The 20,735-nt window shown below is 45.7% G+C and overlaps 1 protein-coding gene across 1 annotated transcript in view; it reads right to left on the reverse strand.

Annotated features, from left to right (window-relative positions):
- The window catches only part of nectin1b (nectin cell adhesion molecule 1b), an 81,489-nt gene that overhangs the window by 13,329 nt on the left and 47,425 nt on the right, over positions 1-20,735 (reverse strand). The window contains exons 2-5 of the mRNA XM_068713950.1: positions 15,431-15,802; positions 13,497-13,796; positions 12,669-12,786; positions 7,906-8,060 (exon numbers count right to left, since the gene is read on the reverse strand). Coding sequence (XP_068570051.1) covers positions 7,906-8,060; positions 12,669-12,786; positions 13,497-13,796; positions 15,431-15,802 — 945 coding nt within the window. The remainder of the gene's footprint in view (positions 1-7,905; positions 8,061-12,668; positions 12,787-13,496; positions 13,797-15,430; positions 15,803-20,735) is intronic.

Below are 20,735 nucleotides of genomic sequence, written 5' to 3' on the forward strand. Positions count from 1 at the left end.
ATATATATATATACGTGGCCTTTGGATCTATGAATAATGCAGGCGGCGATGTGAGACGGCGACACTGCAAAATGTGGTATAACGCGCAGATTGAGACAGACTCCAGCGTGACAGGCGAAGACAAACAAATTTCACATTGCTGGGGGAGCCACTGCAAAGCTGACATCATAATGTCTCTTGTCTCTGTCAAGAGGAGAGAAAGGAGACAAATGGCTGCGTGGAGCGGCGCCGCTGTTAGATGTCAGCAACGTATGGCGCGGGCACTCGTTTCATTCAAGGGTGCTCCCGTCTCGCACGTTTTATCGCACGGAGCAATTCCGCTGAGAGAAGAAAACGACGGACCCTCGCAGTGATGGAGTGGGCGTCTGTTTCTCACCTGATAACAATGAGTCGTGCCATCAACACCTACTGTTCTTTACAGTTTGACGCTTTTTTTGTTTTGTTTTTAAAGCCGCCACGGACAGTTTGGGAACGTTTTGGGGGTTCGGCTGCCGCAGTGTAAGAATTTGTAGTTGAACATTTTTTTTTTTTGCCGCAACAGCCACAAAGTCTCTGTTCAAGTCCTGTGAAATGGTACCATCACGTCTTTAATGTGATACATTTAGACAATGAGGAACCAATCGTAAGTGTCGTTGTAAGCAGATTCCTGCTCTACAACATCAGGAGGATTCGTCCCTTCCTGACTGACGAGACGGCGCAGGTTCTCATCCAGGCTCTTGTCATCTCCCGCCTGGACTACTGCAACTCTCTACTCGCCGGAGCCCCGGCGTCGGCCATCAGACCTCTGGAGCTTGTCCAGAAAGCTGCAGCTCGCCTGGTGTTCAATCGCCCCAAGTTCTCCCACACAACTTCCTTTCTCCGTTCTCTACACTGGCTACCTGTAAGAGCTCGCATCCAGTCTAAGACTCTGGTGCTAGCCTACAGGGCAGTGAAAGGAACAGCTCCTTCCTATCTCCAGGCCATGGTCAAGCCCTACACCCCCGCCCAACCACTTCGCTCTGCTGCCTCGGGGCGATTGGTCGCCCCGTCGCTCAGAGGTCCTGGCGGCCGATCGACCCGGTCACGGCTGTTTTCTGTCCTGGCCCCACAGTGGTGGAATGAACTTCCCACTGACGTCAGGACAGCAGAGTCGCTGCCCATCTTTCATCAGGCTGAAAACCCACCTCTTCAGGAAGTGCTACCCTGAGCCTTCCACTTAGCACTTATTGCTTTCATACTAGCTTGTTGCACTTATTGTATTCGTATTACTTATAGCACTAACTGTTTTTCTTGTTTCTGCACTGTACTTTGGCTCTGAGTTATGCTCTGCTTCATGCTCTTAGATGCTTGTTTGGAAAAGGAAATGTACTTATGACTTCTGGTGACTAGTAGTTCTTTTGAATACCAATGTTGAATGCACTTATTGTAAGTCGCTTTGGATAAAAGCGTCTGCTAAATGACTGTAATGTAATGTAATGTAAGTTGAGCAGTCAGAGCAGGTTTAATTTGACAGGGCGGGCTAATCCTCAAACCATCTACGTCACTTCTTTGGAAAAGAGAGGAAAACCAGTTGTTTTTAGAAACAGTATCTTGTAAAATGAAGACCAACGAGGCCAATAAATGTCTAATAAATATCTAATTGTAGCTACAGAAATTTAATTCAAATCTATAATGTGTGTTATACAGCCAGCTGAAGTCGCAAAACGTTTTCTTTTCCAAACAATATATAACATCTAATGTCATCTCAGAGTAACATATCCTGTAATTTTAATTTATGCTGAGAAAAGCTCCCTCTGCCGCTGCCAACAACTCGCTGCTGCTTTCCTGCCAACCTGGCGGCAAGCATTCGGAATCATTATATAGACACGGCTAATGTTCTAGGCGATGGCCTCATTTTGTTTGCATTGCACATGTGGAGCCAAACTAAATTTCAAGTGGTGAATAAACAGTGAAAAAGTCCAGGTTGATACTTTTTTTTTTTTAAAGAGCGTCAGCCCCTCTCGCCAGCAGCGTGTCTCACTTGTCTTTGCTCGTCATCGTAACACGAGACTTTTGGAGGACAGAGGAAGAAGTGACAAGCAGTGAACACCAGGAGTTGACACCGGCTGTTACACAGAGTCATGTAAACAGAATCCTGCCCCCCCCCCCCCCTCTCTCTCCCTGCCACCGCACCGCTCCCAGCTTCTGTTTTCCTGGGAGCCCATTTCTGGAATCCACTTTACCTCTTCAACTAAGTCCCCCCCCCAACAACAATAAATAAATAAATAAATCAGACCCACTGAAGCATCCCCTTTGGTCACATGGATACCTTTATTTATTTATATTTCCATTGGACTGCCTATGTTTTATTCATCTCATTTTCACAGTGCAGGTAAGATACCCCCCCCCCCCCCCCCCCTCTTCTCTATCAACTTCATTTGCTCACACGGGAGCGAACTATTGCTTGTTCAGGCGAGCGTGAACAGATGTCGGCGCCGGTCGCCCGCGCTCACAGAAGGATCCATCCTCGCGCTTCCTTGCTAAATTGATGAGAACGCTCTCACTCCATCCAGTTTAACCCGAGTGGTGGAGCCCCGTAGCAAAGCAGACTTCACCTCGGCTCTCTGAAGCAACTCGGTGCCTCAGCTGCGACGAACGGCGATTAAAGTTGGCGCCGACGCGAGTGGATTCACCGAAGAAGAAGAAAAAGGGTTCGCACACTGGCCTGACCCTGAGCTACTCCGATATTATCCTTCACAGCTGATCCCGCTAATGCGGAGGGAATTATGCATTGTCTTTCACTCGGTGCGGGCCCCCATCTCCATTGCACAAAGATTAGCGTTGTGTGTGTGTGTGTGTGTGTGTGTGTGTGTGGGGGGGGGGGGGGAGTCAAGGTTAAAAAATATCGAATCAAGCTGAAAAGATTATTGAAGTGTGTAAACAAATTTGTTCAGTTGGTGAATGTGCCGTTTCACTGAAGGAAATGTCCACACAAGGCACATAACTGTGTTCTGTTGAGAGAGAAAACACACACACACACACACACACACACACACACACACACACACACACACACATGTCCTTTCTCAGGAGTGATAATGACATAATTGTAAGGCCATTCTGACAAAATGGCCATTCATCACGTCTTATTACGCGCTGGAAAGAAATTTAAGATGGCAGCATCGATTGGTTTTGAGCGTGATGGTGGAAAAGCTGATTATCTTAATGAAAGAGATTTTTACTCCCTTAAGTTGGGGAGGGTCTTTGAGGCCTCCTCAGCTGCAATATTTCACCGTTTCGACTGACGGTTAAAAGCTGGGTTAAAGAGAACGTATCGTCAAAAAAACTTTTAATTGCGAGGCTGCTTAATTGTCTAGATTTAATTTTTTTTTTACATGGCCTCCGATGCCTGCTAATAATCCACTGATTAATCAGATCTGACGACTTGTCAACTTTCCCTCAGGAGATTTCTGAACTGAATGTGAATGAGAGAGGTGTTCGCCAGAAAGACGCCCATCACATAAGGCTCTCTCGCCATAGATACCTCCTCCTCCTTCTCCCTCTTCTCTTTCTTCTTTTTTTCCCTCAGACTTCCTCTTTCACCTCTCTTTTCTTTTTTTCCCGAGACTGAGGATTGATTAAAACAGGAGAGTGGTTCATTAGATTCTGACAAGCGACACCATATCTGCAGAACACATGTCCTTGGAGAAAGCCGTCTCGGCCCATGTGACTTACCGTAGTCGATGCCATCTCCGCGGCAAACACCATCCCCCAAACTAATTGAAACAAGGTGCCCCGTGGCCCCCGCTATCTGCCGAGGTGACAGTTACGCAGCTCCCACAAATCTGTGCATGCAAAACTGAGGGCCTTGATTAAAATGTGCCTTCCTTAAGTGCTCCATCAGTGTTGCTTCCCAGTGTGAGAAAATAGCTTCTTTTTTTTTCTGTGATACAAACGAGTTGTCACGGATATTTTATCTTCCTGACACTGGGAAGCGGGTCGGTCTCTCTGGCAGGTGTATATTGCTGTGTCAATCTAAAGCTGAACTTCAAAATGAAAACAAAACACGCTACTACCAAACCCATGCATAATGCAACTAGCAGCAGTGCATTCCGATACATCTAGGTCTTCATAGTGATAGAACGACGCGGGATTGTCAGCGCTCGAGTGCAGCTTACTGCTGTCTATAAAAGGCCAGCGTTATTGACTCAAGAAACACAGAACTCTCCGGACTGCCTCTCAATCCAAAACCATTTAAATGTGCCCTCTAACACGGGAAAGACATTTCACGTTCAGCACAAGTCCAGAAAGGGTCAGCTCTGTAAACCGGTGAACAATGCGCGCTGCAGCTGTCGCCTTGGTCACCTTCCCTCTCTGCAGAGAACACTTAGCTAGCATTACCGAGGGCCTGTGCTGCAGCCTTGAACAGCAGCCAGCAGCGGGGCTCTCTCACCTGCCTCGTCTCAGCCGGGGCCTGTCTGAGACTGTCGGGAGGCACAAAGATGCTCTTTGAAGTTAATGAAGCATCAGCATATTTCTTTACCTCTACCACCGGGTCATTACACGGCGCCAATGTCAAGGCTGCACAGAGCACTTGAAAGAATGAGAGGGGGAAAAAAAAGCCTCAAGTTCACCTCTGACGGTCTTTTTATTCATGTCTCCATAACCGATGCTTAGGCCACCACAAGCTGATGTACTTTCACAGAAATGCCTTCCAAACAGACACACTTCCTCTTGTACATATCCTCGGAGCTCGATGATGTTCCGTGGCGGTGCAGGAGAATATGCTGACAGGCCTGCTTAAGACAGGAACAGGCTAGCATTTCACAACATCAGCAAAGAGCACAAGCGTGGCATGATCCCACTGTAACGTATCCATGTTGGACGCGCGTGAGACACAAAGGGCAGGACAGCTCTGCACCTGTTTCTGCCTGCTGCTGAACTCCTCTCTGCAGCCCGAAGCACCAAACCATACTAATGTGTGACACTCAACTACAGCGGTTTGTGAGCTTCTGCAATTTGACTGGGCGCCATTTTGGAGCTGAGGCTCTGTGGGGCGATTCAGGAAAGGGAGGCTGACTCTTCTCCATTTAACTTGTCACGGTTACTATGGGAACTGGCAACATGCTTTTAAGGCTTGCATGGGACCCTTTGGGAGTGCATCCTCAACAGAAAATCTGGACTTTTGCCATCTAACAGTACATAACACCACCTGCAGCTACAAACAGAAATAGGGTTTCCAAAAGCGTTCTTCCTTGAGAGCTGAGCTCCTACCCAGAACCTTTTGCTTCTAAAGGACCCTTTTTTAAAGAAAGGGTTCTTTTTAAGACCGAGGGTTCCATTAAAGAACCCCTTTTATCCGAAAAACCCTTTTTTGGAAGAAAGGGTTTGTCAAAGATTGTTGATATCATGGGTCCTCCAAGCCCAAGCGCCCTAAAAGACTGTGATTGTGAACCGTGATTGATGAAAGTTCAAATTTTAGTTCGAGATTTCTCTGAAGACCTTCGGCTTTGACAACCAGGAGTCATCCTAATTTCATTGCGTTATGGAACTGAACAGCCTGACAGAATTAAAATCCACTGCACCACTGAATTGGCAAAGGCTGTAGCAGAGCTAGTGTCATGAAATCTCTGCGCTAAAAACTGTGGTAAGGAACCATGAGTCCTTTAAGGAGCCTCTCAACGCCTAAGGATATGGTTCGTATGGCAGAAGGCACTGAAGTGAAAGTAAATCCAGGGTTAGGGTGGTGAGGGTGTTATGGGTAGTCCCTAAAATCTCCACCCCCAAAAACTGACTGCGACACCCTGAGTGTGTTCTTTATGAAGCCCTTGGAATATAAAAAGGGTTCTCAGTAGAAACCCATGGATAGATTTTTGTTGGTAGCCTTAGAAGGTCGAAAGGTTCTGGATAGAACCCAGAGAGAGGGTTCTGGGTGACACCATTACAACATAGAAGGGTTCTCTCATAGTAAAACCCTTTATGTTGGGTTCTTGGTGGAAAACAAGGCCGAAGAACCCTGTATGGTTCTAGCTAGCACCTTTATTTAAGAGAATAGCACCCAGCCAGCTTATTTCAGAGGATACAAAGAGACAACCAAGTGCCTTGTGACATTTAATATTCGCTGTATGTGTGGGCATGACGGTACTTGATCTCCAGAAATCGAGGATGGAGTTCTTTCATCTGGAGCAAAAGTGACGATCAAGTTGTCAAGTAGAAAGTGTGAACGCTTAATTGCAAAATTCTAGGTCTCTGAATGACATGAAATAACTAAGTGTATTAATTACAGAAAACATGCAGAGCGATAGGAGGCAACGTCTAGCCTACCTCCCGCTGAGACCCAAGGCCTGTTTTCACAGCTTCAAATAAAATCATTACATATCCTTTAATAACCTGCTGCTGAACAACCTGCAAACCTTTACATGGCTTAAAGAAAACAATGGATAAAAAAGACTGGGATTCAAATTTTGCATTCAGACTCAATTGAGAGTGAATGTGCTCAGATTATTGTAACCACGCATTGTTCACCTCACTGACTCGATAAAATTATACGGACAAATGATGAGAATAAACAGAAAGACTGCGGGGACAATGGCAATGGGGTTTGTTAATTTAAGCAATCAATGAAAAAGCAGAAATAGAAAATGACTTTGGTGCCTTTGTTTTGCCTTTCCAAAAGGGATACATTACTTAATGCCAAAACAGTGCAATCTCTTTGGAACGCAATTACTCAATACAAGCTGGCGATGGTTGATTTCCTGACACTAGATTACTTCCTCACTTTCCTGCTTGATAAGTAAGGGCTGCTCATGCTCCTTTGAGATTTCTATTATCACACTACTAACCCGCCTACTTTGGACAAGCAACTTCTCACAAGGCAGGTAATGACATCACACCCTAACACAGCGGCTTTGTCCTCGCCTTCCCCTTTTACCAGCGGAGAATAACACACAGAGAGAGGAAACAGGGAAAAAAGAAATGCAATGACACACTGTAAGGCACAGCTGTTCACTTCACACCAAGCGCAGCGTTCCCAGAGACGCAACATGAGTCAACATGCAAAGCAATGCGAGTTAGAACACCCCCGCTTCCCAGAAACCAAGCAGCACAAAGAGTAAAGGAAAAAAAAAAAAAAAAGCCTTTCCAGTTCGACCAGAGCAAAACTGTGACAGTCTCCCAATACCACACACACACAGCTGGTACTAATAGAAGAAGATTCCCACAATAGTAGAACGTACAGCGAATCTCAGATCTGGTATATACTGTAGCAAAGTCTTTGAGTGGAAAATATCGTCTCCTATGGAAGAACCGCAGTGCGTGTGTGCCAGCGATTAAGTGGCAGGCAAAAGGGAACTGACTCAGTTTTGTTCAGCATTTTGTTTTCCCCCCCAGAAGACAGAAGAGACACATAGAATGAACTCGGCTACAAAGAAGAGGCACGGGGGCCGTTTGGAGAGATGTGAGAATGATGCGAGCTAACTATGACCAATACAGTACCCTCACCTCAAACCCCCCCCCCCCCCTCCCCCCCTTATTTCCTTGATGTTATCTTAGGCACCGATAATAGACCCGCTTTGTGTCGCTCCCACACATGCGTAACGGGGCAGGGTGGAAGTGGGCGGCTGTTGTGTTCTCACAGTGTGTGTGTGTGTGTGTGTGTGTGTGTGTGGAGCTCGGATACACAAACACAGAGGCTGTTTTTTTTTTTGGGGGGTGGGGGGGTGGGGGGGGTTCATCTAACCTGCCACACATTCGCAGCAGGGAGCCACAGATCCAGCGCAGTTGGGAACAGCGTCACGAAAACACAGGCAATGTGCCGCAATCCCGCATGTACGGATATTTGTGTTCAAAAGCTGTTGTTCTTTAAGAGGGGGGTACTGCATTGATGCGAGCCATGCCAGAGTTACGGAAGAGACGAGACAACGGAAGCGAACGGCTTCATCGAACTACCTGTGATGTTGACGTCCACGATGCCGGTGCGAGTCCCGATGCCGTTGGTCGCGTCGCAGACGTACGTGCCGGCCAGGTCGTAGGTCACTGGCGCCTTGAAGAACAAGGTGTTGTTCTTGATCTCCACATTGCTGCTGGGCAGGGAGCCGTTCAAGCTGTGGTAAAAGAGAGAGATGGAGAAAAAGAGAGAGGCAATAATGCAGACACCATAAAAAAAAAGGCAGAATTACACCAGACCACGGTAGGAAAATAAAATAATAAATGAAATCCCTCTCCCAGGAGCGGCAAAGCAATTCAAGGCGCATGAAAAATAGAGTCTCTAGTGCCAAACAAACCTGGATGCGAGTGTGTGAGGGTGAGATAAATACCAGAAATATTTGACAGCGCTATATTTCAGCCATCATCCATCAAGTCCAAACAAAATTGTGAGGACAGGGAATCCCAGCAGGTCCAAACAGGTAAGACATAGTTGATGCCGGAGGACACAGGCCTTTTTTTTTTTTTTTTTTTTTTTTTTTTTTGGCATGTGGGATACAAAACAGACAGTTGTAGGAGGAGGGAGGGAGGGTTGGGGGGGCTTCTTTCCTCTACCCACGGCACAGCACAGCTCACACGGCTGGACTCAAAGCTCAGGGGAGCCGTCAGCAGAGGCAGCTGATCAAGCGATAAATGCAGAATCCACCAAAAAAAAAAAATGCCGGGCTGTCAATGAGAACTGGAGCCCAGTCTCTCTCCCGCCCGAGGTGTTTGTCTTCATGGTCCGCTGTATCTCTACACCGCTTGCTCAGACTTGCTTGTGTACTTTGATCAGGTCAGCACACTTCTGAGGGCACAGAGCACGAGCACCCCTCCGTTCTATTATCTGGAGCGCTTTTCACGGAGCCCGGAGGCTGCGGGGGGGGGGGGGGGTATCAAATTTCATGACAATTAGATGTTTCCTGTCGACTTCCCCTTCGATCAGCTTCATCGGCTGCTCTGAATGGATTTAAGTAGAGCTACCAACGCGACTGTGATGGTATTGAGCGGCGCCCCGGTCTGATCGTGGTGAGCTGCTGCTGCTGCTGCTGCTGCTGTGTGCGCGGGGTGACATCGGTTTCTTTGAACAATAAAGATGCTGCAAAGGCCTCCCTTCCTCCACTCCCGGGCCTGCTCTCAGTCGGAGAGACACTTTGAGGACCGCTGGTGTGCGGGACCATTAAAAACAATGTGATGCTCCATTTATTGCAGCCACAGAAAAACAAAAAGACACTGCAGGGAGACGACGAAATGAGGTCCCACGCCAACAGCGGCCTCACGCCAAGCACTTGGGCTGCGCTAAGCAGGCTTTCAAGAAGGCTCATTGATGACAGGGGGACATATACACAGCGACGGGCTATTTGTTAATTAATCTTTCATGAAATGCCGATTAGAAACTACTGATCCATATGTGGTTTAATCCAAATTATGGCGCGAACTTTCAGGACAAGTCAGAGTCAAAAGCACAGTGTTGTTTTGTTTTTTCTCTCTCAGCAACAGAGCGTCCGCAGCACAGAACAAAAGTAATAGAAAGAGATATGGCCGAGTTGTTTTCCCTCTGCCACCCTGGCGACGTGTTTCGCAATGGAGCTGCAAACAACCCTCAATACAGAATGTCACGATTCAATAATCAGTTACCTTGTGAGCCTCTATCAAATGCTGAGTTCTGCAAAGCCCAATTGATTTACTGCAGAAATGAAAGGCTGGCTGTGATTCACCACAGATCCAGTGCATTTGTATGAGACATCTGAATGTCGAGTGTGTTTGTGTGTGTGTGTGTGTGTGTGTGTGTGTGTGTGTGTGTGTGTGTGTGTGTGTGTGTGTGTGGAGCCTGAGGTGCAGCGAAATGAAAGGCTGACAAACTGGAGAGGGATGCAGATTCTTTGATGACTGGTCGCCCCGCTCGCGTGCATGCATGTGCTAGACGCGTGTGCGTGCAGACGAGAGTGTGCGTGGAGGGGACGGGAGGCGGGGACACAAGGACACTATATCCGTCAACCCGCCGTCCCACTGTAAACTGCACAATCGTGTGTCGGCGGCTTTGAACACAGACATTTTTTTAAAAACTGTTGGTGCTTAAAGGCCTGAATTTAAAATATCACTGTTATTCATAATCAGGTCTAATGAGACAATTCACATTGGCAACGGGCAACGGATTAGAAGAGATTACAATATTCATTAAAGTAAGAAATCAAGAGTGGTTTCTGTGCTTCAAACTAACAAATAAGTAGCGTGAAAGGATGCTGTCTTCAATCCATCAGCCATCTGTTTAGTTGGCCTGAAAGTGTCCTTACTTTCATGTTTAATGCTTAATGTGAGCTTTCATTGTCTTTGAGGCGCCACAGACAACATTTGCAATATTTTCTAACTGCTTATGTTAAATTAAAAGGGGCAATAAACCTGACTCAAAAACTTAAAAGGGTCATCAGGCAATCTGTGAGTCTTATGCACAGCTTCTGGTGAAGTGAACCAACAGTTCCTTACGTTGGCCTTTGATTGACATTAATAGTAGAATTACATTCTCCAGATAGAGATAACTGAGCCAGCTAATTAGAGTGGCATTTGAGGTGATCACGCTGCAAAATGCTGCAATGACAATACCGCTTTCTTATATTACACAATGTCATATCTCTGAGCGACTGGCAACGCGCCGTGGAGGGAGAGGATGTGTGAGCTCCAATGTTGCTTTTCAGGGAAAGAGAAAATAAATATTACGTCTGAAATCTTAGCACGTAAGTAATTGAGTTGTGATCATAAACAACTCTTCGGCAATCCCTTCCCCCACTTAGTATTCCTGTGCCCACTGAAGACTGCGGTACGCACTTAAAACAGACTCGGCAAATGAGCATGCCCTACAAACAAACATTTCAAAAACAAACAATGAAGTTCAAACTGGGTCCTGTAATGCAGCTTCCCATTAACCCATTTTGAGAAATAGCTCTGGCTTTGTGCTCTAGGAAAAAAAAAAAAAATCAAAGATGCACAGATTCTCTATTTTCAAGGATTGTAGTAGTGTATGCCAAGGCTTTCTGCACACTCCACACAATGCTGGGGAACACACGCAAAAAAAGTGTGAAAAGTGAATGCAGCTGCTACAATAACCCAAGTGAATTAGAAAAAGAAAAAAGATACAAACTTATGATCTCATTGAAATAGATAGATACTATACAATATATTCTCTATGGGAATAATGTGGATCTGTATCAGAGGCATTCGTATTCATTGGATTTGGCTGCACCTCTCGTGTGTGTGTGTGTGTGTGTGTGTGTGTGTGTGTGTGTGTGTGTGACGCAATCCTGCCGGCCTGTTCCGGATCCTTCCGTCACAGCCTTGTGCTGACCTCCACAGTGGAGCCCAGGGGAACCTTCACAACAGATTTGGCATCTCATTTTCAGTGCAGCAATGGCCGTCCCCTCCTATCTGTCAGCACAGTGCCCTCGTCTTTCTAGATCACATCTCTTCACCCTCCTCCTCTTCTCTCCCTATCTTCCCCTATCTCCCTAAATCTCCCTTTGCCTCTAATAAAAAAAGGGGAAAAAAACCAAGCAGGTCAAATCTTCTCTATCTTGTCTTTTTTTTCTTTTGCTGCTCTGTGTGTATCAGTGTTTCTGCCCTCAGAGCTAAATCTATGCACGAGAAAAAAAAAAACCTCCCCGTGCCTCATTAAAATCCAACAGTGGCCCGTAGAGTAGATACAATGAGGGCACAATGGTCTATTAATCCACATCCACTCAAGTCCAATGACATATTTCTCAACCCCGCCTTCACCGAGCAATTACAAGACAAATTGCCACATTTATCTCTCAATTTTACCGCATAATACTTTCATTTACAACCGTGATATGCTCACAAAAGTTGCTTTGTATTCAGAGAGCCGAACAGACTTTTTGCTGTTTTTCTAAAATTCTATTTTGCATCGGAGTTCGATCAGTGCAAATTACAGCAAACACTCTGGTTTGCATTCTAGTTGTCTCAGTGCTTGTATGCAAACCACATCATTTCCACAAGACCAACTTTCATGCAATTACTCAGAGCAGATCAAACCCGGGGTTATTTGGCGATTCCCCCCGAGGCCTTAAAAACACATTTGTATCTCTTTTTGCTCATGTATTTGCAGCGAGAGTCTCCGAGGCAAGAAAACAGTGATGTCAGCCCCGCGGTATGCCGGCCTAATTCCTCGGCTCCTACTCCAGCGATCAGCTTCAAGCCTCCCCTCCGTGTGTCAGAGACTTGGCCTTCTGTGCCCTCCAGAGAGCACAACGGCACTAACAATGGCGCTTTCTTGCCCCTCTCTACCTGCATGCCGGTCCTCCTGCTTCAAAAGCGAAACCCCAAAAGCAAAGCGAAGCGCGTTCTGTTTGCATTTATCTCCCAGTATCCGTGACCGTCAGTGCAGATAGGGGTGTGTGTAATAGGACCATTGTGCTCTGCCTCGGGCCCAGGTCTTATCTTCATTACACATTTCATAAACAAACAAATAAACAGAGACACATTTCTGGAGAGGATGAAAGGAGTTGGTGTGTTTTTTTTATCTTTGCAGATTACTTTCTTAGGTATATATGACTTGAAACAAATGTTGGAAAAGAGCAGACTGCATTACACAAGGCCGTTCTATAAAACAGCTGTAGTAAGCCCTCCGCTTTCTTTTTTTTTCCAGTCAGGAACCTAAGGTGAGAGAAACAACACGTAGCAATGCCGGCTTGTCATCAGAGCCTTAATGGGTGTTGTTAGGGTTCAGTCAGACTCACAGTTTCCACTGGTAGATGGTGACAGGGGGGTTGGCATCAGCCCTGCAGGTCAGCTGAACATTCGGACGGTTCAGGTACCAGTTTCCATCAAAGCCCTCGATCTTCACATCAGGTTCGTCTGCAAGGGAGGCACACCGGAGTCAGTTCATCGCTTCACGACATCATCAGAAAACACTCCTGAATCACTTCACTGTACCTCTGTGGAGCTATTGCTAAAAACCTTTCAACCATTTCTCCACACGTTTAACACTTTACGGCTTTTTTTTTTACATTACTGTAGTCAGGGGCGAATGCTGTTAAGTACAAAACTGTAATTTAGCACACACCTGGAATACGAGTGGATGGGAGAATTCAATCCAACTCCTACGTACTTTCAGTACAGTACAGAGGTTATGTTTCACTCAGCAGCTCATTTGCTTTTTTGCTCTTGACTCTGTTCAACTGGAAAAGCTGCGTTCGCAAGAGGACCTTTGTTTACTGTAAACTGTGGTGATCCGACAGGAAACACAAACATGATATTTTGCTTTTTTTTATTAAAATAGTTAAACATAAAAAAATACAAAACTTAAAGGGGACATATAATGCTAGTTTTCAGGTTCATACTTGTATTTTGGGTTTATACCAGAACATGTTTACATAATTAAAAGTTAAAAAAATATATATATTTTTCTCATACAGTCTGTCTGAAAAATATATTGTTGAATCACATGTTTTCTGATGTAAAAAAACATGACTGGGTCGTCTTATTTAACAGTTTTGGGGTTGGTAGGAACTCTAGATACCCAAATGTATTTGCAAAAGCCTTTATTTAAGAGAGCGGATTCTTACACTGCACGTTGAGCACCACGCTGTCTTTGATCTTTTCACCCTGGTACGTCACGACGCACGTGAGCTTCTGCTTGTGGGTCTCGCGGCTCGGCACCACCACGTAGTTGCTCCGTACCGTCACCGTCCCGTTTTGGTTGCGCGTCTCCTGGAAAGTGGCTTCGCCCTTCAACCTGGTTTCCCATTTGATCACGCTAGGGGGCTTCCCGTTGGCCGACACGCAAGTGGCAACGGTCATCTTGCGTTTCGAGGCCCTGGCCACGATCGTGGGCGTTGTCAAGGTCATACGAGTCATAGGCCGAGCTGTGGAGAGGGGAGGACGAAGCAAATCAAGTTACTTAAATGTAATTAAAGCTCATTAAACAGATATATTGTGTATTTTCTTTCAGTTTCCCTCAGATTATAGCGTCTACTTCACCTTTAATCAGATATTCGAGGTAAATAAAACTAAGGGGATGAGATGAAAACAGGGTTCTACCTCAAACTATGCAAAGTTTTGCCTCTTTCCTTCCTTAAAGCCAAAGCCGCTGTCAAAGCTCTCACCGATGTACAACCCACTTGCTTTCCCAAATGCACAGTCAACCAATTTGAATCCTTTATGAGTTGCCAATTAGCCATCTACTTCCAGCACATCAAAAGGCAGGCTTGAGTGAATGCACAGCTGAAAGAGATAGGCCGTGAAGAGGCCTCTTTGAAACGCCGCCACTTGGTTATCTGCACGCAGGTTCCAAACGTTCACTGAGCCGCGGAAGCCTTACAAAAAGACACGGGAGGCTCTGTGACACAAAATGGGGACTCAGAGCTGACAAGAAAGCCCTGGCAACGGGGACTACTTAAGCCAAGTGCTTTTTTCTCTTACTGGGACTTAATGGAAAACACACTAACACTTAATTTCTAATTAGATGTCTAAGAGTGAGCGCGCAACCTTTTCAAAGCTGCCTCTCGTCCACAATAAACTACGTCTCAGGCACTCCTTTCCCCCTCCCCACAAGATGACATTATTCAAGCCAAATTACACAATCTGAAGTGGCCTTATTGATTTCCGTCTCACCTGCCATTTTTATTGACTGTTCTCTGCAGCGGTTTCCTATTTTCCTATTTTTTTTTTTTTTAAACTGCATGGGCCAATCTGGGAGCGGTGTTAGACGACACGTCACCCTTCAACACTGCACATTGTATACACAACAGGGTCCTCAATGGAATGACTCATCCGTGATGGTTGAAGGTGCTGTTCGCCCAATCACAGGACCGGGAGGTTTAATGGTAAACAACAGGATTGTAGCAGCGGCTTTAGCAAACAGAGGAACAGCACCTGGTCTGAGGTGTTCCAAAGGCATTCGACCTACTAAACCAGGAAGCCTGTGGCAATGTAACATTGATCTGTAAAAGTGCTTTCGTTTGGCCTTTTGCTAAAAAGGAAGATGTCAGTTTGACCCTGTGATATCTGATTCAGAAAGAAAAAAGTTCCTTTTTTTTGCTGCCTCGAGGTTGAAGAGAAACCAAATTTAGGTGACAGGTTTAAAGTCCCTGTGACTTCTCTTCAGGCGAGCAATAAAATGCTGGAGGAAGCTGATGATACATGCTTTTGACAGGCAAGCCACATTTTTGGGACCATAACTCTCATCAACGAAACAACTTGGAAAGCCTTTAGAGTTTGTAACTTCCTGATTTGAAAAGGCAGACATACATATTTGGGCCAAAAATACATTCAAAATCTGTGCTGTATGTGCAACTATTGCGTCCGTGGAGACAAATTCGATCTAGATAAAGAAGAAAAGATATTACCAAAAAGAGCTTGGATTAGACTTCTTAGATATAGGGGGGCTCTGTTTTTTTTGCCAGTTTTACTTTATAAATTACGGTTGCAGATTTCATCTGAAAAAAAAAGATTTTAATCTCCAAAATTGTAACATTTCACTATTTCACTAAGTTCTTACCAAATACAGTGAGGTTGACCATGTTCTCACGGTTTCCCGCAGGAAATGTGGTGTACTCGCAGATGTAGGCAGCCTCGTCAGACAGCTGCAGGCTGGAGAACACGATGGTGGTGTCCTCCAGCGAGGGGGTGCGGTGGCGGACCGCCGCCTGCTTGAAGCTCACGCGCTCCTTGAAGGGCGGCAGGACGGACACGCCGAGGGCCGGGTTGGCTATGGCCACGTTCTGCTTGGTGCCGTTGAGGAGCTTCTGCCAGGTGACTTGGGAGATCTTAACCGGCGGGTTGCTGTTGCTGAAGATGCAGCGCAGCTCCACTTGTGAGCCCACGAAGCCAGACTTGCTGGAGTCCATCTGCACCATCTGCCCGTTGCCAGCTAGAAGTAACAGAGGAGGAGAAGAAGAAAAAAAAAACCCATGTAATTACAATTAACAAGCGTCCAAAGCCAAGCAAAGCACTCCAGTCAATAGCAAGTACATGCACTGAGAGTCAAAGAGTCGATTCAGCCTCCTAGGTAGTACTGGCACGCACAACACTCACGGTCCACACACTCGCCAAACGCAGCGGACGCGACGTCTGCTCCCCATACATCGGTGGCAAGAGTCGCTACATGGTGTTAGCGTGTACAATCTGGGGGAGTTATTAACATAATGGGCAAATCTACACGACCCCGTCTTTGTCCACGAGGGTACTGCTTCTGAAGGGCCGAGCGAGGACCAATGCATCACTAATGAATGAGCACAAGGGCAGTGAGGTGGAGCCAAGTCATCGTCTGCTGCTGCTGCTGCCCCCCCCCCCCCCTCCACCTACCCAGCAACACACTGGCTGGCCCATTGTAATTTTAATTACTTTTTACACACAAATACTTCAATGAGTGCCTGGAGCTCCTATTAAAAGAAACAATGTGGAGTCCTGTGTAAGCAGTCCAAACAACGGGAACACACACATTATCTATACAAAAAACCCAGCAATTACGGTCCTCTCCCCTGCTGTCTAAGCCTGCGGGGAGTTTGATGATGAAAAAAATTAAAAATAAAAGGTCAATTAGCAAGGACGGTCATCTGTAAACCCGCCTGTGGTTTCTTCTTTCATGCACAAGCTGACCTCTTACTAAACTCAAGTGTAAACCTCCCCTCTTTCTCGAGCCCCCTGGCGTTTTACTCGATGCATCGTGTGTCTACATCCTGCCATCCGCTGTCACTTGCGGCCGGCCTGCTTTTATCTGGTGCACAAACGATTACGTGATTGCCAGTGAAAATTAACTGGCAACACTTCGTACAGATCAATTCATCACTTAAGTCCTTTGTTATACAAATATGGCAAAACTTTGCAACTTCCAGCTTCTCAAAAGAAAGGATTTGCTGTTGTTTTTCTGTTTTGAATCAACACTAAATATCTTGGGGTTTTTTTCTTTTATGGAAATAATTAAATTGATAAGTCACACACACAAAAAAAGATTAGCAGATGAATCCAAATTGGAAATAATTTTTGCATCTCCTCATTCTTCTCTTGTTTTTCTTTGTTCCTTCAGTGTGAGTCTTGAAAAAAACCAACTACAGCTTTCACTCACACCTGGTCTGGGGTCTGAAATGACTGCGGCCTGAACAGACGTGTCCCTGAAGTGCCGCAGGGCTCCAGCACACATCTTTGTTATCTCAGGCTATAGTTTATGTTCCTTTTCCAGGTGAAGTCTGGAGATGTCCCGTTTCCTGGTCCGACAACCCCCTGGCTGGGCTTCCTATTTACAACCAGCCGCAGCTATAATTATCGCCCATGGATGGACGACGACCCACAGGAAGAAACACTGAAATCCCTCCGTTAATCACACTGGACTCATAAAGCCACCGGTGAATGAAGTCATAAACAGAGAGGAAATATGTTGTTGCCTTAAAGTGGAGGACCGGGGGCCCCCGCACACACGCCACACAAACAGTGCGGCTCCTTAACGCTGAGTAACCGCATCACAATGACGGATAATCGCTGCGTTCGGAGATAAAGCTTCCACAGGGGGCTTTAAAATGTGGAAGAATATGTGAGAGAGGGATCGGTTTATGTATACACCCACTGAATACAATATCTGATGTAGTCTATCTTCAGCTGTACATGAATCCGCAGCAGAGTGGAGGGGGAGCTGTTTGTGCAGGCTGTCAAACTGTCCAAGCAGCGGCTGCTCCTCTTATAAAAACTGTAGGTAGTCAGCCGAAGGACACCGAGGCCCGGTGCACGCGCGATGTGAGGAAACATTTGGCTCAGACTCTGGCTGGAAGACCATTAAGACGAACAATGTATTTTCTTTCCATCTTTCACGGCGGGGCGGGTTGAACGGCTCGCGCCGGAGAAGCAGCGCATTCCGAGTTGAAAGGCAATTTCTATCCATTGTTGTATACCTTCACTCGAGTACAGCCTCCGCTGCCGACATCAAATCATATATAATATATAATAAAAAAAAAAAACTAAGTGACAACCTTTTGAAGTTACTGAGTGCACATCATCTTTCATTTTCTTCTGACCACATCAGCCGGGCCCTCTCTGTGGAGATTTAAACTTGGGGGAGTTTGACGATGACAGATTGATTTGCTAATACGGTTTGACAGGGAGGACTGGCAACCTTGTCATCTGCACCTTGAGAAACACCTGTGTCCTTGTGCACCTCGGGGGCAATACTTTACTCCATTTTATCGCAGCTTAGATTACCAGTTGTGGCGGCTCTAGTATTTTTTTTTGAAAAAGCAAACACAATTTACTGTGTGACAACACCAGTTAAAGTTTAATCTTAAATTGGGGAGATGTGGGTGGGGGTGGGGGTGGGGGTGGGGGTGTGTTGTGCGGGAGGGCTGTAAAAACTCATAAATATGTACCTGGCAGGACCTTACCCGCTTGACTGCTAAAACAATATTGGCAGGGACCGGCTGTGTGAAAAGCTGCAGCCCCTCCCTCCCTCGCTCTGCTCTTCCTCCTTCGAGTCCGACGCTCCCCACTCAGACTGAACCAAATAAACAGCGGCTCATGCAAATGGAAACCAGAGGAATAGGCGTAATTACACAGCCACAGAGCCCAAATCCCCCCTCCGTGAAGGGGCCGGGGGCGCCCACAGGGACCCCTTTCACTCAAGGACTGGAGGAGTCCACGGCTAAGCACACTAGAGCTGTAATTACAGACTACACCACTGTGCGGCAAAGCCATAGAGGAGCAGAGCCACATGCATGCGAGAGGCATTAGGAGGGGAGATTTTTGTGAGGGTTATGAGAGCCAGTGGTGCAGAAACCGAGGAGGGAGGAAAAAAAAAAAAAGATAATGTAAAGTAGTGGAGATGCAGTACTGGCGAGGGGGAGAGGAAGGCGGCGCTTAAGGGAGATTTGTAGGTGTGCTGCGGGGTTTAGAGGCCGGCTGGCGTTCTCGCTTCTTCTGCTGATTTGTTCCAACACTGACGAGAGGGTGACCGGGGGGGACAGTCATGCTCTAACACACCTGAGGCTAGACACCGGCCTTGAGGGAGGAGCCCTATTTCTGGAAGGAAAACAATGGGACAAACAAAGTGTGCCTAAGCCGGCAATATATATATATATATATATATATATATATATATATATATATATATATATATATATATATAATAAAAAGAGTGGTTTGATTCACACCAGGTGAGCTGACTTGGATCAAGGGGGACATAAGGGGCACTATTCAAACAGCTGCTGTACCGTCTGGCCCTGCGCTGATAGCAAGAGACTCCCAAGGCCGCGGCACGGAGCTGTGCACAGAACATTCAGATGTAATAAGATCTGGCCTGTCAGGCAGCAAGGAAAAGCATGTGCTTTGTGTTGTTTTGCATATGGCACATTGGACAATGTCCTGCACCAAATAACAGCCTTTGGTCAAATGGGCCTCCTACGGTGCGTGGACGATAACCAAGGAAACGCAACCCTCGCTGCAGAGAGTTCTGATCAGAAAAGCTGAGAGGTGAATGTGTATAAATCCTAGTCTGTATACAAGAAGTGGACGGTTTTGACGCTTTGGAGTTTGTCTCCATCTTGTTTTTGTTTTTTGCAACCCATGATGACACGAGAGGGTGGAGCTAAGTACAATCAAACAACTTTACAATTTACAAAGTTACTATTAACTTCCATGAACTGAAAACACACTGTGAAGGAGTTCAAGTTGTAAAACAGAAACTCTAAGACAGCTCCCAGACCGGACAACGCTGTGGTAGCGACCTGTCAATCCCAAGGTAGCCACGCCCTAAAGCATACCCTGCACTATGGTCTATTCTACTCTAAATCAAACCATCATTTACAAAATAATGCTGTATTGAAGAAGACTTGAAACTAGAGATTGAGATCATAAACTCATGTTCACAATGTTTACTGAGGTAATAAATCAGTCATTTTCTCATAGACTTCTATACAATCTGACTTCTTGTTGTAGCCAGAGGAGTTGCTTTAGTCACTTTAAATCAATCAGGAAGTTATCACCCACATGGGAAAACAAACACGGATATGAAAAACAAGCTTGATTCCCTTTCTGTAATAAATCAAAAATGAATGAGAAACATACATTAACATTTAATATTTGCTTTTTGTCTCTGCTGCAGAGGGAAAAAGAATTATACAATTAAAGTTTCAACACCGAATAAACTACATTCATCCATCTGTTTTATCCCAGATATTCTTCAGTACAATGTAAAAGCAGACCTTGCTCTACATTTAAAACAATAACAAAACCATAAAGCCCTAAAATGAAAACCAGGGCATCTCCCCTAAAGCCTAGGAAGCTTAATTTATATTTTTTTAAAAAGCTGCTTCTTGGCAGCTCATCTCACAACGGATATATATATTTAACACTATTGTCTTTCTTTTTCTTTTTTTTTTTAGCTGAACTGGCCCACAACCAACAACATTTCAAAAGACAATTGTTGGCTCATTTACCATGGGCCGAGCTCATCCAAGAGAAATCCATTTGTGCCTGAGTCAAACAAAGTTCAGAATAATTCACCTCTGGCTGCTGCGATGTGAAGAAAGGCAAAGATTAAATAGGACTCGATGCATATTTTAAAAGAGGCACTCATTACTGTCTTCTATTTAAAGCCGCACCAAGCAACTTAGCACACTGTCAGTCCCAAATGGCAGTGAGATGTCGCCGTTTGAAGTTTGAAGACTTCGGAAAAACCCAGAAAATGCGTAATGCGATGTCATTAAACTGTACCCTTCTTGGACCTAAATGTCGTCTGCTTTTATGGGAGGAGAGAGTGACGAGTTTCCATTTTTCGCCGGGGCTGAACGCTCTCTCGTGTCTTACAGCAGACGGGAAATATT

Source organism: Cebidichthys violaceus, unplaced genomic scaffold (genome assembly GCF_023349555.1).
Source record: "Cebidichthys violaceus isolate CVI_PGR_0920_01 unplaced genomic scaffold, fCebVio1.0.p SCAF_1, whole genome shotgun sequence".
NCBI lineage: Eukaryota > Metazoa > Chordata > Actinopteri > Perciformes > Stichaeidae > Cebidichthys > Cebidichthys violaceus.